The sequence below is a fragment of the Siphateles boraxobius genome, unplaced genomic scaffold, assembly GCF_051911475.1.
Source record: "Siphateles boraxobius isolate OS27281-9 unplaced genomic scaffold, OSU_SipBor_1 105, whole genome shotgun sequence".
NCBI lineage: Eukaryota > Metazoa > Chordata > Actinopteri > Cypriniformes > Leuciscidae > Siphateles > Siphateles boraxobius.
In genome coordinates, this window is record NW_027508706.1 from 433,659 (window position 1) to 448,940 (window position 15,282).

At 37.1% G+C, this 15,282-nt stretch overlaps 1 protein-coding gene across 1 annotated transcript in view; it reads left to right on the forward strand.

The window, feature by feature from the left end:
- man1a1 (mannosidase, alpha, class 1A, member 1) overlaps positions 1 to 15,282 on the forward strand; it is a 142,675-nt gene that overhangs the window by 81,060 nt on the left and 46,333 nt on the right. Inside the window, exon 5 of the mRNA XM_077247081.1 lies at positions 9,004 to 9,098. Coding sequence (XP_077103196.1) covers positions 9,004 to 9,098 — 95 coding nt within the window. The remainder of the gene's footprint in view (positions 1 to 9,003; positions 9,099 to 15,282) is intronic.

Here is a 15,282-nt window from a genome sequence, read left to right on the forward strand (position 1 = left end):
GAGTGGCTATACTGTTACATTATCTACAGTATTTCTGAAATTGTTGCTCGTTTCCAGACCAGTGATTTGTAGAAGCCATAATTTATTGCTTAAATTACAAATCTTTTACCGGTACCGGGTTCAAACTCGTGAGCTGATGGCACTAATGTTCTGATAATGAGATGACAGTGGCACAAGTTCCTGTGGGTTTAATGGTGTCCTTCACTTTGGCTCTCTACACCCTTTTTCTGTGGTCATTTTCCCCCTCATCTGTCTTGCTCTTGCACACTGATGGAGCTAAAGGCTGAGCCTCGTGGGCTAGTGTCGCCTCGCTCTGATGACTTAAGATAAATATGTTGAAGTGTTCGGAGTAATTGCTTTCAGGTGCTGCTTTCAGAAGTGTCTCCTGCTCGATTGATGACATGATACTGTACCAGACCCTAAGTGATGTCAAATTATGCTTTCTGCTGTCTGTGTCAGTGCTGACAGCCATTTAGCACTGTAGTGTCAAACAACTCTGTTGCTTCTGCTTTTTAAGCTTCTTAGTCTTGTTCCAATTAATTAAGAGCTTTTAATTATTAATGTGTGATTGCTCTGTATCTCTACATGCTGTTAGGCCTGAAAGATATCAAGTGTATTTCTTCACTTCAGACCTTACTGAAAATTTATATTTAATGCCAGGTAGCACAAGTTTGCAGAGAATTCGCTCATTTCATACATTTTTCAACTTATTTTATGATTTTGATTATGAGTTTTATGATCTGAAATGTATGAAATCTCACTGTGTTTTTTCGTGTGTGAGTGTCTGTGTACTCTGCATTCCTGTAGCTAAACTTACACAATGATTAACATTTTTTTCATGAAATGAGTTTTTATATATATATATATATATATATATATATATATATATATATATACATATACATATATAATGTATGAATGACTGAGCACCAGATTTTCTCTTTCTCTCTCACACACACACACACACACACACACACACTAGGGCTGTACCGATACACTAATCTCACGATACGATACGAGACACGATATTCGGCTGACGATACGATATATATCACGATATTCAGCCAACGATACGATTCGATATAATTCGATACATCTACATCATTTTCTGAAAGATTTAAAGGGGACAGAGTGATTTTGGTGACATCTTGTGAGTCTTCCATTTACTTGGATTGAATTAATTGAACTGAAAACTGAAAGCATCAATTACACAATATATGTCTCTGACTGGACAGAGAGTACAGCTTGCAAATGCTGGACAAAATGAATTTAATATGTGTTGAGAAAATTAGTTCTATTTATTGAAACACAACAGTGCAAACTGTAGCTTACAAGCCTTTGAAAAGTAAATAAAGTGCAGTATTGCAATTAACAATGGAGAGTTAAAAAGTGCAGCAAGTGGCCTGTTCTGAACAGTTTCTTTGCACTGCATTTGCTTTGACAGCTTTCTTAGCTTGACATTGAACATGTGAGGTCCAGCCGTCGCACGCCAGGGAAACTCTCTCCGCGCTGGCCAGGGAGGCTTTGACGTGTGCTCTTGTATGTGTACAGCCTGGGAATGCAAACCATGATGAGGTGTTCGCGGGTTGGAATAGGATAGCGGGGCTCCATTGCGTTCACCATGCGCCTAAAGCCGGCGTTTTCCGCCAACGAATACGATTTTTTTTTTTTTTACTTTTTTTTTTTTTACTAAGCCTATTTAAAATCGTATTTGATTGCAGAGCGCATCTCTCTCTCTTTCTCTCTCTCTCTCTCTCTCTCTCTCTCTCTCTCTCTCTCTCTCTCTCTCTCTCTCTCTCTCTCTCTCTCTCTCTCTCTCTCTCTCTCTCTCTCTCTCTCTCTCTCTCTCTCTCTCTCTCTCTCTCTCTCTCTCTCTCTCTCTCTCTCACAAACTCATCCGTACCTCGCGCACTTTCTCACTCACGGAACACCGCTGCCCAAATCTGTCCAGCACAGCGCTGTCAATTTCGGAGGCCCAGCTTTTAAAAAACCTACTAGCCAGCATGCAAGGAGGCTAGCCAACAAGGAGAGCTAAGTTGTTGTTTGAATACAGCTGGATTTTCGTCAATATCAATGCACGCGCGCAGCTGGCCACTAGCGGCTGGCTGACCAAATCACTCTTCATGCAACGCCAACGGGTTTAACATGGGGGATTTGGGACTTATGTATCGATACTCGCGGCCTAAAAATCGATACTTTCTTAGGAAAAAAATATCGATTTATATCGCAGAATCGATAAAATCGCTCAGCCCTAACACGCACACACACACACACACACACACACACCCTACTTGCCAAACAACCTAAAATGATGCCTTCAGAGGGCACTTAAGTGTGAGTCTAATCATCAATTTAAAACTCATTTATAGAGTTTTTTATTTTATTATTATTTAAATGACAATTATATTTGAGCCCCACACTTTTCAGGGCTCTAAAGCTCTGACATTGGTTTGTAGAGAAGAAAAGGGTTAGGGCCAATTTGAACATTTCACAAAAGCTTATTTTATTTTAATTGATTTATTGATTTTTTTAATTATTATTATTTTATTGCCCAATTGCTGCCATGATATTACCGTTCAGAGAACAAAAAAAAACTAAAACAAAATCAGAGCACAATAAGAGTTGAGGTATAGCACGAACAAAGTCAAAGTTCAACATTTAATGCTGGCTGGCCACTGGTTTATATCACTAAAACTTAGTGTGAGCAATAATAATGATACTTAAACATCTTAGAAAACCCCACCGTGAATGGTTAATAACCATTAAACATGGTGTGTTTAAAAAAAAAAATGTATTAAACGCCTTTAATTTGGTAAATGGAGTTCAGCTGGGTTACTGCTTCTGGGATTTTCATTTGGTAATGTTGACCCTGTTTCGTCTGCCCGGTTTACCTCGGATTGATCTGATAATAGATTTTCTTTCACAGCAATTAATCTTCTAGATCTAATTCTGGTTTCCAAAAGTATCTATTTGGGAAATTTACTCTGTTTAATGAAATATCGAAAGTATATTGTGTTTGGTAATAATAACGTTTACTGGAATTGTACATTCGTCTCAACATTTCTCTCCTTGATTGTGCAAAGCTATCCTAAAATTAATGAAAGACTTATTTAGCATTTTTCATAAGTACTCATTCGTGTGACCTGATTTGAAGGTGAATTTAATTCCAAATTTGCATGCAGCACCTTTGCTGTTAGTTTAGCCGTGTTTCATTTCTCCAAAACACACTTTCTAGTCTCCCTTAGCGTGAGCTGTGGTCCTCACGGTGGCGTAAATGTCAGCCTTTATCGAAGCTGTCTTGAGCTTTAGGGCTTTGCTTTCATTGTTTTTTTTTTCTTGAACCTTTTTGTCCGCTCTTCTCCACACCTGGATCAGTCTGATCCAGAGAGCTTTGAAAGGGTCAGACGGCTCTCCGCAGCGGTGTGCTCCTGTCCCTGTAGTCCTCACAGTAATCTAGGTAAAGGCTTGTGAGGTTCTCTGCTCACAATCCACTGTCAAGGCAATTTGTCTTGTTCAGTGGACATCTAGCACTTGACCAACAGTTGCTTTGTGTCTTTTACGTATTCATACACACTCGCACTTACACAACCTTGAAGTGTCACAAGATGTTTTTAAGTGACCTTCAAGTTATGAGTCTGCTTAACATTGTTTTATTTCTCCTCAGCATTACTTTTACACTATATAATCTACTATAATAATAATAATAATACTTATTACTTATTATCATTAGGGCTGGGCACCGAGTTCGGTACTTTTTAGGTACCGACCGAATTGCCTCGATACTACAGAGTATCGAAACATGTCTTGTTTTTCGGTACCAAGTTTCGGTACCTAAGTGGTTAATCGTCCACGTCAGTGAAACAATAAACATGCAGCATGATTGGCTGTGGTGGAAAAACACTAGTGTACGTGGCGGCCCAGAGACGTGGCTCGTCGCACATGAGGCTGTGTGTGTGTGTGTGTGTGTGTGTGTGTGTGTGTGTGTGTGTGTGTGTGTGTGTGTGTGTGTGTGTGTGTGTGTGTGTGTGTGTGTGTGTGTGTGTGTGTGTGTGTGTGTGTGTGTGTAAGCGTCCAACCCAGATAGATAGAAAATATGTGGAAATTATCAAAAGTGTACCTATGTACCCGACTCGATGCCATAAGCACACGATGCAATATTTTCGACAAGATAATTGCTGCTAAGACCGGTAACACGGTAAATCTGATAAGGCACTTAAAAGCGCACAGAATACACTCGAGAGTAGAAAGTTTATCCGCCTTCGACTACAAGAACTGGAGCGCGTCACATATAAACCAAAACTCAGCGTATAGGATACTTGCCTCACAGACATGAGAAATAGTTCTATATATGTTCAAAATATGTCTACTTTTAAACGAAACGATTAGAAATAAATAGCTTGATTACCTAATCCATATAGGCGCGCGCGCGTTCACTACTGCAGGGATGACGAGTCAGCATCGTAAATTCGCAATAATCATCTTTGCAGCCAACACGTTTAGTAAACACTTGTTCATTAATAAACAATTAAAATATCTAATTGCTATCGTTTCCCAACACATCCATAATCATTAGGCTACTTTTGCCAGTGCTTTGCGCAAGCTTCATGTGTGCTGAGCGCGAGGCATATATACCGCACCCCAGTAGCCTATATTTAATTCAATTCACATTTATTTGTATAGCATTTTTCACAAAACATATCATTTCAAAGCAGCTTTACAGAAAATGCATGTGTCTAAATTACAATTTAGAGTGATCTGTTATCAGGGGTGACTGTGTGTAATGCATTTCAATTAATTTTCATTCAGTTTCATTGTTAAACAATGCATTAAGTTAAGGCAGAAACAATGCGTTCATTGAAGTAAAGAATACATGTTGTTAAATGATTAGGAAACATAGAAAACTTTAGCATTGGTGCTTTTTTACAGACTCAAAATATGAGTGTAAAACAGTCAACAAACTGAAAAATGAAAAGTTTTTTTTTAGGTAATGTTATATTTATAAAATTGGTATCGAAAAAGGTATCGTTCAGGAACCGGTATCGAAGTCAAGGTATCGGTATCGAAAATTTTGTTACGATACCCAGCCCTAATTATCATTATTATTGTAAACAGTTAACGGTAGCCATTGAGTTTCATAGTAGGAAAAAATACTATGGAAGTCAATGGCTACCGTCAGCTGTCTGACCGACATTCTTCAAAATATCTTCTTTTGTGTTCAACAGAAGAAAGAAATCATGCAGGTTTGGAACAACATGAGGGTGAGGAAATGAGGGCAAGATTTTTGGGTGAACTATGCCTTATAAAATACTTTTTTATTACTAAGGCATCATGGTAAAAAGTTTAGCACAGACCAACACCACTTAATCATGCTTCATTTTGTAATTTGTTAAATTAATGTAATCAGTACAAACTCACTGATAAATTGTCCACATGAATATCTATAGCATGCTATGGCCATCAGTTCTCATTTATATTAAAGGCTGTCTGTTTTTGATATATTAAACATTGTCATCAGTCTATTTGAAAATGTCGTCGTTCCGCTCTGTTCGTATTTTGCTTTCTCTGAGTCATGGGACAGTCGATCAAAGTTCAATTGAATGGTTGAAAGTGAATGCAGTCACAGAGGTGATAATGCACACCTGCATATGTTAGCTAAATATATGTGCATTTATTTATATATGCAAGTAAAAAACAATGAGCATGTCACACGAGCACTCAAGCCAGCCGCTAATATCTCAAAAGCAGTTTTGAAGGAGTTTCTGACTGTTTCTGTTACCAGTTATTTGATTGCTGGCTGTACGTGACGGTTCAAGGCTCACTTCCAAACGCTCTGTAAACATTCTCCTAAAAGCATTGGATGTGGTGGAGGTGGTGGGCCTGTTGGTGACATCCAACCAGACAACCTGATAAGTGAATTCACACGGGCAGGAAAACAGCTGACCTTGTGTTTGAAGTAGCAAGGGCGAGCACACAGACTTCATCTAGCCGGGAGAGGCGCTGGGGAAAACGCTTCGACACGTTGACCTCATCCTTGATATGCATACCGAATGTCAGATGAATTGGAAATAAAGACGTCCTGTGATGAGCTCAGGGCCCGGTTTCACAAAGATAGACTTTGACTACGGCTTATAGTAGACAGTCAGACTTCAGATCGACATCTAAATCAGACCGTTGCACAAAGCACTTGAGACTCTGACTATCTTAAGTAGGACTACACTGCAATGCATTCTGGGTAAAATAAGACACTTTTCAAAACAAAAAACATGGCGGATCGAGTAGCGCATTCAATCGCTCAGTGCAGTTTACCCCGGCGGAAAAAAACATGTGTTTGTTGGAGGAGTATAACAGTTACAAGGACATTTTACTTGGGAAATTTAGCGGAGAATGTAGTAGCAAGAAGAAATGTTTCATTTGGAAAAAGATTGACAGTTAACAGCGTTAATCCGACCGTTGAGCGGAGCGTTAAAGACGTATAGAAAAGATACAAAAACATGCTACAAGATGCCAAAAAAATAAATATTTAAGAGGAAATATCCTAAAAATCCTTTCCCTCCTCATAGCTCTCTCCATAACGCCGTCAGAAAACCACAAATTATTAGCATTTTCCCTTTTCTTTCGGCTGTTTGTACTGTAACTGATTGTTACTGCTGGTTGCCAAGGTAACAGAGTATTAGACCTGGGTTAGCCTGGGTTAAGGTGTCTAACGTTTTTGGTCTAAATTAAGTCAGTCTTTATTTTTGTGAAACAGTCTAACTTGCATTAGAGACTAGTCTATGAGCATTTTGTATTTTCGACTTGTCTAACACTATAGACTGGTCTAAAATAGCTTTGTGAAACCGACCCCAGTGTAGAGGGATTTATGATCAGATATGAAACTGACTCTAACATTCTTCAGCATTACAGTTGATTTAATTCCAATTGTATGATTATTATCATTTTACTGCTTCACAATAGTGCAGTGCTTTTATTCCCCAATACATTTTGTCAAGTCGTTGAATTGCAGTTTCATTTCTGTGTGTGCCGCCTCTCCTCTCACGCAGCGATCTGTCCGTGCTCACGGGACCTTTGCTTTCTGGGCTTTCTGACTCAGGATGAATTACAAGAGGGACGAGTAAATCCGCCTCTCTGACACAGAACTGCATCCTTCATCCAGCTAACCCCTGCAACACATGCCATAAATATTAGCCTACATGTGACAAATCATGGAAAGCTGGTCATTTAAATATAAAAGTCATAAAGGTGCAGTTTAAAACAAATAGCCTGAAGGAGTCAGAAAGAAGGTCAAAACTGATGCATAACTAAATTTTTGATGCAAGAAACCTTGACTAATATTTACTAGGATCTTAAAGTTTTGGTCAGTGCTGCGTTGTGACTGTACCTTGTGTTTCAGAATCAGAATCAGAATCAGAAAGAGCTTTATTGCCAAGTGTGCTTGCACACACAAGGAATTTGTTTTGGTACTGAGGCTTCCAGTGGACATATACAAATACAACATGAAACATAATACTACAAATTATAAGAATAAAAAATAAAAATATAAATATATGAGAGTAAAACTATCACAGTTGGGTTTAGTCAGAATAGACATTTTCAGATTTACAGATTATGAACCTATTTACAGTGTTTTGAATATTATAAATAAATAAATCTACATATAAGTATCACCTGAGTTGTGGGATATTGCACTAAACAGTGGGAGTATTGCACTGAGTATTGTTTGTTGATCATAAGCATGTGTTTTAATGACAAAAGAAAACTACAGATCGAACATTTGTTGACCAATTATACTAATTTACTGTATTGAAGATATAATGTTGTCTAGCTTGTTAATATTTTATCAAAGGTTTTATTGAAATTGTGAGAATTATTAGTGGTAGTCTTGCAGTAAAAATTTGTTAAGGAATATAAATAAATTAATATGTGCATTTCTTTGTGGTTCAAAGTCATTAGTTTATAGTTGTCAATAAAGTTTATTTTATCTGCTTATTTTTTATACACAACTTTTGATGAAGAATACAAATGTATATTTTTCGGACACAAATATGTTAGAAATAGCTAATCATATTAGTGGGCACGCCATAGCTAGTAAAAATCTGTAAAAATTAAAGCAGTAAGTGGACCGTATTAGTTTACTTCAATAAATGTATATATATATATATATATATATATATATATATATATATATATATATATAATATTCTAATTTTTAAAAAACATTTTAATGAAAATCTACATGATATTATTCATGAAATTATTTTATTTATATATTTTTTTTAATTAATTTATTTTATTTAAATGTCCTCTACAGTTGAAAAGTTTAAGGTCTGTTCAAAAATACAGTTTTCTATTTTAATATTTTGAAAAAAATAATTTATTCCTGTGATGGCAATGCTGAATTTTCAGCATCATTACTCCAGTCTTCAGTGTCACATGATCCCCCAGAAATCAGTCTGATGTGATGATTTGCTGCTCAAGAAACATTTATTCTTATCAATGTTGCAAACCGGTCGGCTGCGTAATCTTTTTATGGAAAATTATTGTCTTTACTGTGACTTGATGAAAATAATGTTTTCTTAGCATTTCTGGATCAGATGAGTCCGCTTTGGCTCCGCACAACACCGTCCCAGCAGCCGCCGGTGTGCAGCACATTTGCTGGTCGAGGGATTGGTTGCAGCCCCTGATGGTTTGAAATGTCAGAGGAGTTGAATGAAGGGCCAGATAGCAGACGGAAGATGACAGGCAGGCAGCAGGTTTACAGCGGGCCGCGTGCCCTCATCTTATCTGCTGTTATCAGCCGTCTCCCCAATCCAGCCCTCAGCAGAATATCAATGCCTCTCTTTCTGTCGGCTGACTCTGTGTATCATGCAAATATGACTGATAAAATAAATATGGGGAGTTTATGGGAAGGCAAGGGCAGCCAGAGGTTACACGGCTCTGCTGTTGCTCTGTGTAGATGAGGATAGACTAACCTCTGTCTGTCTGTCTGTCTTTCTTTCACTCCAGGTGTTCAGGAAAAAAGCTGTTGAACTAGGAGAGAAGCTGTTGCCGGCTTTTAAGACCCCGACTGGCGTCCCCTGGGCTCTCCTCAACCTAAAGAGGTCAGTGACGCACAAACAAACACATTTCCACATGAACTCCTGAGGCTTTCTTCAGCCAAGCAGGTCAGATCTCTCCACTGCATGTCTTATTAACTCTCACGCGCTGTACCTGAATCCTCCAGCCGAGGAACGGCTCTGTCACCTGTGCTCCCGGTCCTCCAAGATATGATAATGAATAAACTGTCTGGTGGGATTATTTTGTTGCAGAACCCATTTTCTGCAGGAGCGATTTTCTGACTAAGTGTAAATGCTGCTTTCTTTACTGTCAGTCGTTTAATGCTGTTATTCCGGTTTTGTAATATTTGGCATATTTCAGCCAAATGTTTCTGTCAATTAATAGAAGGAGTGTTAAATGAGATGCAGATCCATTAATAAAATTAATGCTCTATTGCAATATGGAGCCAATCACCACAGAAAATAATTTTGATTCAAAATGTAGTTTACAGTAAAGCACTTCCAATTAAAGTCTATGAGGCTTTAAATTAAAAAATGTGCAGCTTTTTTTTTTAAATGCGTTAAAATATTTTCTTGGTTTGGTATATATTGTATTATTACGTTTACCTACATCATAAATGGGATATTACTTATTAACCAGCAGTGTTATTTTAGTACTTAAACTTCAAAGTGACTGAATTAAAATAAAATTGTTTTTCATTTGATATTTATTTTATTTCAGCTTTATTTCAATTCAAGAAAATTATTTTTATAGTTTTATTTTTAGTTAACAATAGCAACACTGCTAACCAGATTTTATCACTCTAGTCTCATTTTAACATTTGTATTGTTCACGTCATTTGGCTGTAAAAAAAAATACATATATATACAGTATATATATATATATATATATATATATATATATATATATATATATATATATATAATTGCTATTTCTTGCCTCGTTGATTTCCGCTGTAATTCCACTACTGTAAATGTGATTTTTGTTTGTGACAGACTTGCCGTAATTGTTTTCTATGGTATTTGACAACATGCCAAAACCATGTTCCTTCAAGACCTGCTATATCCATCAAATAGTTTGAGCTTTTGTGGATTACAGTATAGTTTAAGTTAGACATGGTGATATATTCATATATGCGTATGTATTCGTTTGTGCTATTTCATAATCAAAGACAGGTTTTGGCAGTGTAAGTGAGGTTTTGATCATATTAAGTACATCTAAAGGCAGACGTGTATGTGTTTGTGTAGATGAACTCTTGTTTTATTTCATACTAATGCTGGGTGATTTGACTATATTGGCAGTCGAAATGTCAATGAGTAAAGATTTTTATGTATTGTTTATGGTGTACCACTGTAGATCAATATGCAGAGTCAAGACGAGGAGTTTAGTCGTTTGCAGTTCCCACAATAATACATGTGCGTCATATATTCAAGAGGGTTGTGTGTTTTTAGCAGCTTCAGACATAACTCATCCAATAAGAATTGATTTTGATTTATAGTCGAGATACATAACATTAAACATTTACACTGATGCCAGAAATATTGTGCATCTTTTGATTTGCATCCATTTCTTTCCATGCAAAATAATAATAATTAGAAAGATTTCATTTAAGTATTTCATTCACTGTATTTTGATAATTTATTAAATTATTTATTAAATAGACACTGTATTATTGCTGTTTTGATAATAGACTAGAGCTGCACAATTATGACAAAAATCATAATTGCCGATTATTCCCTTGAAATTTTAATTGCGATTATTAATTACGATTATCACAATTTACATTGAATATATATAGGCATATTATAATAAATGTTTACACAAAAATTGTTAACACGCACACAAGTACTGTCCCCCTTTACTTAACATACACATCAATTGTAAGAATGACTCATAGTAAAGAAAAACATTAGGACTATGCTAAAGCAATTAAATAGCAGTCCCAAACTAGTTTTTGTTAATACAATGTTGATATGAGCCACCACAGTCAATTAAAAATATAAAAAATAACACAAAGTGAAAATAAAGTGGCATTTTTGGGTTATGGAAACGACACTTACCATGGTAAATACACAATACTAACAAGAACTGTTAATGAAACAGCTCCTGGTGAATGAAAATCACACCTGCATGTAAATCCTTCTCAGCTAACACGTGATTTATTGGTATTTTACTTTTATTCCGTGACTTACTAATTTGCATTGTAACGAAGTTGCATGCTCGTAGTTTCTTTTGCACTTCATACAGTGAAGCGATACACAGCGCGCGCCGCCGCATTTGCGCGTGCAATTGAAGAGTGCGCGCTACGAGCACAGTATAGCGGCTGACAGGACAGTAAAGTCCTTTTTTCTAAGGTGAAAGACTTTTTTATTTCAGCGTATACTTGCGTCACTGCCTGGTATGTCATATTGTGCTGGGTTTTCTGAAATAGCCGTGATTCGCCTCTCATAACTTAACTAGGCTCTTAACACACACACGCAGAGTGGATTTTCTTTATTTACATTTACATTTATTCATTTATCCAAAGCGACTTACAATTGCTATATTTCAGAGGTCGCACGCCTCTGGAGCAACTAGGGGTTAAGTGTCTTGCTCAGGGACACATTGGTGTCTCACAGTGGATTCGAACCCGGGTCTCTCACACCAAAGGCATGTGTCTTATCCACTGCGCCATCACCACCCCCGCGCCATCTTTTGTAATCGCGGCTTTGAACGATTACGTAATCGTGGCATCCGTAATCGTAATCGCAATTAGAAATTCGATTAATTGTGCAGCCCTATAATAGACCATGACCGTAATATATAAAATGACATAATATAAATGATCCAACCCACCCCTGTTTCATACACCTGGGTCGAGCTCCCAGATGTCCCGGTGTGTGATGGATGTCTGGCCTCCCGAGCTCTTCAATCGGAGACAAGCAGGAAGTCACTACAGAGATCCTGAGAAAGACAACCTGTCAGAGAATCTGATTGGATGAGTTATCCCTCAAGTGACACACTACCTAACCGTTGTCTTTATGCAGTCAGGCACCGCTGGCGAGGACAATGCAAAATGAGTGGGCGGCACATGGCAGAGAACAGAAACATACAGTACTTCAGTGTTTATCAAAGCTTTTTCCTATTAGCTTGAGTGTCCAGGGTGTGTTTCCTTGTTTAAACCGCGGTAGAACTGGAGTGAAGTGCTCTGACAAATGCTCTACATGGAGCGGCCGAGCATTTACCATTTTATAACAAGGAGCAGCTAATAACACAGCTACAGGACAAATGGTTTTCAGTTCCTGTCAGTAAATATAGCTTTCCACCATATCTGCACTTAGCACAAGTGCTCCTATCACCTCTATCCCCTCCATGTGGGTCACCTACAGTACATCGTTACTCCACATCGCTAATGCTGTTCGCTTCCACGCTATTGTTCGCTGTGGCTCGAGGCGTCGCGGTGTGCCTGTAATTCGTGTCGCAGACCCTGTTCAGACTGTATGTGCTAATGTACGTGTATCCATCTGATGTGCAGAAGTGTCCTAATGCATCTTCATACAATGTTCACAGTTGAAGGCATTTCAAAGAAAGGCAATCTTTTATTTTGTGAAAGGATTTTCTGTTTTTTTTTTATGGGCTTTTAATGGCTGGATATGACAGGACAGTGGAGAGACGCGGGTAATAATCAGGAGAGAGAGAGAGGGATCTTGGGAAACTCAGTTCAAAAGTAGTATTGAAGTCAAACCAGTGTGCGATCTGATTCTCTTTATATACTGTATATATGCATACATATTATACACATAAATTACGTTATTATCATTATAATTATAAAATAAATAAATAACAAAAAAATATATATAATGTAAATTTATGTAAGATTAATTTTACACACTTATAAAAGATACTTTTATATGTAATACAATATATAAATGTTTCAACTTAATATAATGTAATACATTTTTATGCATATTTTATAAAAATGTATTCACATTTTGGCACTTCCCCAAATTTGCTTAAAAAAATACAAAAGCACAGCTACTGAAAATCTTCAATTTATCTATAATATAATATATATATGTGTGTGTGTGTGTGTATATATTTTATTTTTTGGACCCCAAACTTTTTTTTTTTTTTTGCTTATGTTATTCATCTAGGATATCTGATTATTACTCTCATAGGATATGTCATAGAACGGGCTTCAGTTTATTTGAGATAATTCACTCTTCAGCTTTACCTCCAGGCAAGCAATTATTCCTTTTAGATATCTATTTTTTGATAACATTGTAATCTAGTGTTTATTTTCTAGTCATACGTTCATGTATTCATAGACATATGTTCGTGTCATTTTTATTTGTCAACATTAATTTTCATAAGTCTTATTATAATATTTTCAGCTTCATGATGGACACGTCATCGTATTTTTTTTTAGACCTGTCAGTAATCGAAAAGAGAAATGAACAAAAACACCCATCTCTATTTTGTGTAGTTGTGAAGTAGTCATTTATATATTTTCAGTTTCCACTATAGAAATGCTAGCATAGTCACGAATGATACCCAATTCAAGATTGAAACCCCAGGCATAAAAAAAGGTGAACGATTGGGTAGCTGGGTCTTTTAAACAGTCGGTGACGAGCAGTTGTTTGTTCTGAGGCGTCCTCGGCAGTGCTATCATCCTTGATTTAGCCTTGTGTTGAAAACTCTGGAGAGGAGATCATAATCATATTCAGTGTCTAATGAGAGCATGAATCACAGCGATCGTCATTTTCTGGGCTATGAATTCATATTCTCTTCTGAATCGATTTAATTGAGCAAATATAGAGATATCATCGAAGAGAGCGAGTAGTTCTGAAACCCACTTAATAGGAAGAGGTGATAAACAGCACAAATCTAAATTAAAACACAGTATGTTTGTACAGATGTCAGATAACTTTATGCACCCACCAATGTGAGTATTGACCCACTTGCAGCAGCAACCAGGCTCAAGCCAACAGAAATTTGAATTTGTATGACTTATGTGGGTTTAATTATTATGCCGTCTGTCTGCTGTGAGTCCCCAGTGTTCCAGGCAGAGAATTAAAGGCGAGAAAAGACAGAAGAAGAGTCCTCTTTTTACAGACAACCTTGACCCAGATTTGGCTGGAGCGAGACTGAGGGTCTCTATGGATGACTCTCTCTTCACATTGTCTGCTTCTGCTTACACACTTTTGCTTCGTAGCAATTGACTGCATGAGTGTAACATCCACTCAGTGCGAACAGTCATAATGTGGAATCTCTAATTGTCGTATAAAATCGAAATGTCAACGTTTAGTGCTGCTTAGAAACTCACTAAGCATTTGTTCAATTAACTGTTGGATGACGCGACTCCCAGCTTGTTTGAAATGAAACCAGCTGTAAAACTGTCATTTATTTGCTCCTTGGTTCTTGACACAGCTGTTCCCTTTGTTCCCTTTTCCGCTTTGGAAGATTGTTACAATGGTTTAATGCTTGATTGCTACTTTTTATCTTTTCAACACATTTCAGTTCGCTCTTGGAAGACAAATTCTTGAACCAATCCATTCCACGGCATTTGAAAGTGTAATTCAAAACATTGTTCTGTTTAAAAGAGGGAGAAAACATTTCCGGTTAGGTATTTTCATAGAGACATTGTTACACCCCGTCTAGGGGGAAAGAGGCAACATGAAAGAGTCAGAACAAAATGTTATTTATTTTCTTAATTTGGGACTTATGATTCAGGAGCTGACCAAGACAAAATAACAGACAAAAACAACCTTGTCTTTAACCCTCTTTCCTAAACCCTAACCCAAAAGAAAAGGAAAATGAGAATACAATCTGTTAAGCTAACTCCCTAACCAAAAACTGTGTTCAAACAGTTTACAATAAAAAAAAAGAATGGCGTCAAGCTCCCTACTTTCCCAAAAATCAATATTTACAATATATTTACAATCAGGCAAACAAACTGAAAAGGGCAGTCCAAATCAGTGTCAGTAAACAGGCAAAGGGTCAAATATACCAATGGGGATATTCAGATACAAACAGTTCACAAATCAAACAAACAAACAGTACTCAGTCTCAAAACTCTTAACACTCAAATACTATTAACAGTCTCAAATCACAAGCTCTCTGTCTGCTCAAACACAAAACCCACTCTGTCTGTAGAGGAAATGATGACGTGTCTTTTAAAACACTCTGCACCAATCAGGATAGAGCATCAATCACCCTGCAGGAACCAATCAGATGGCGTTCCTAGAC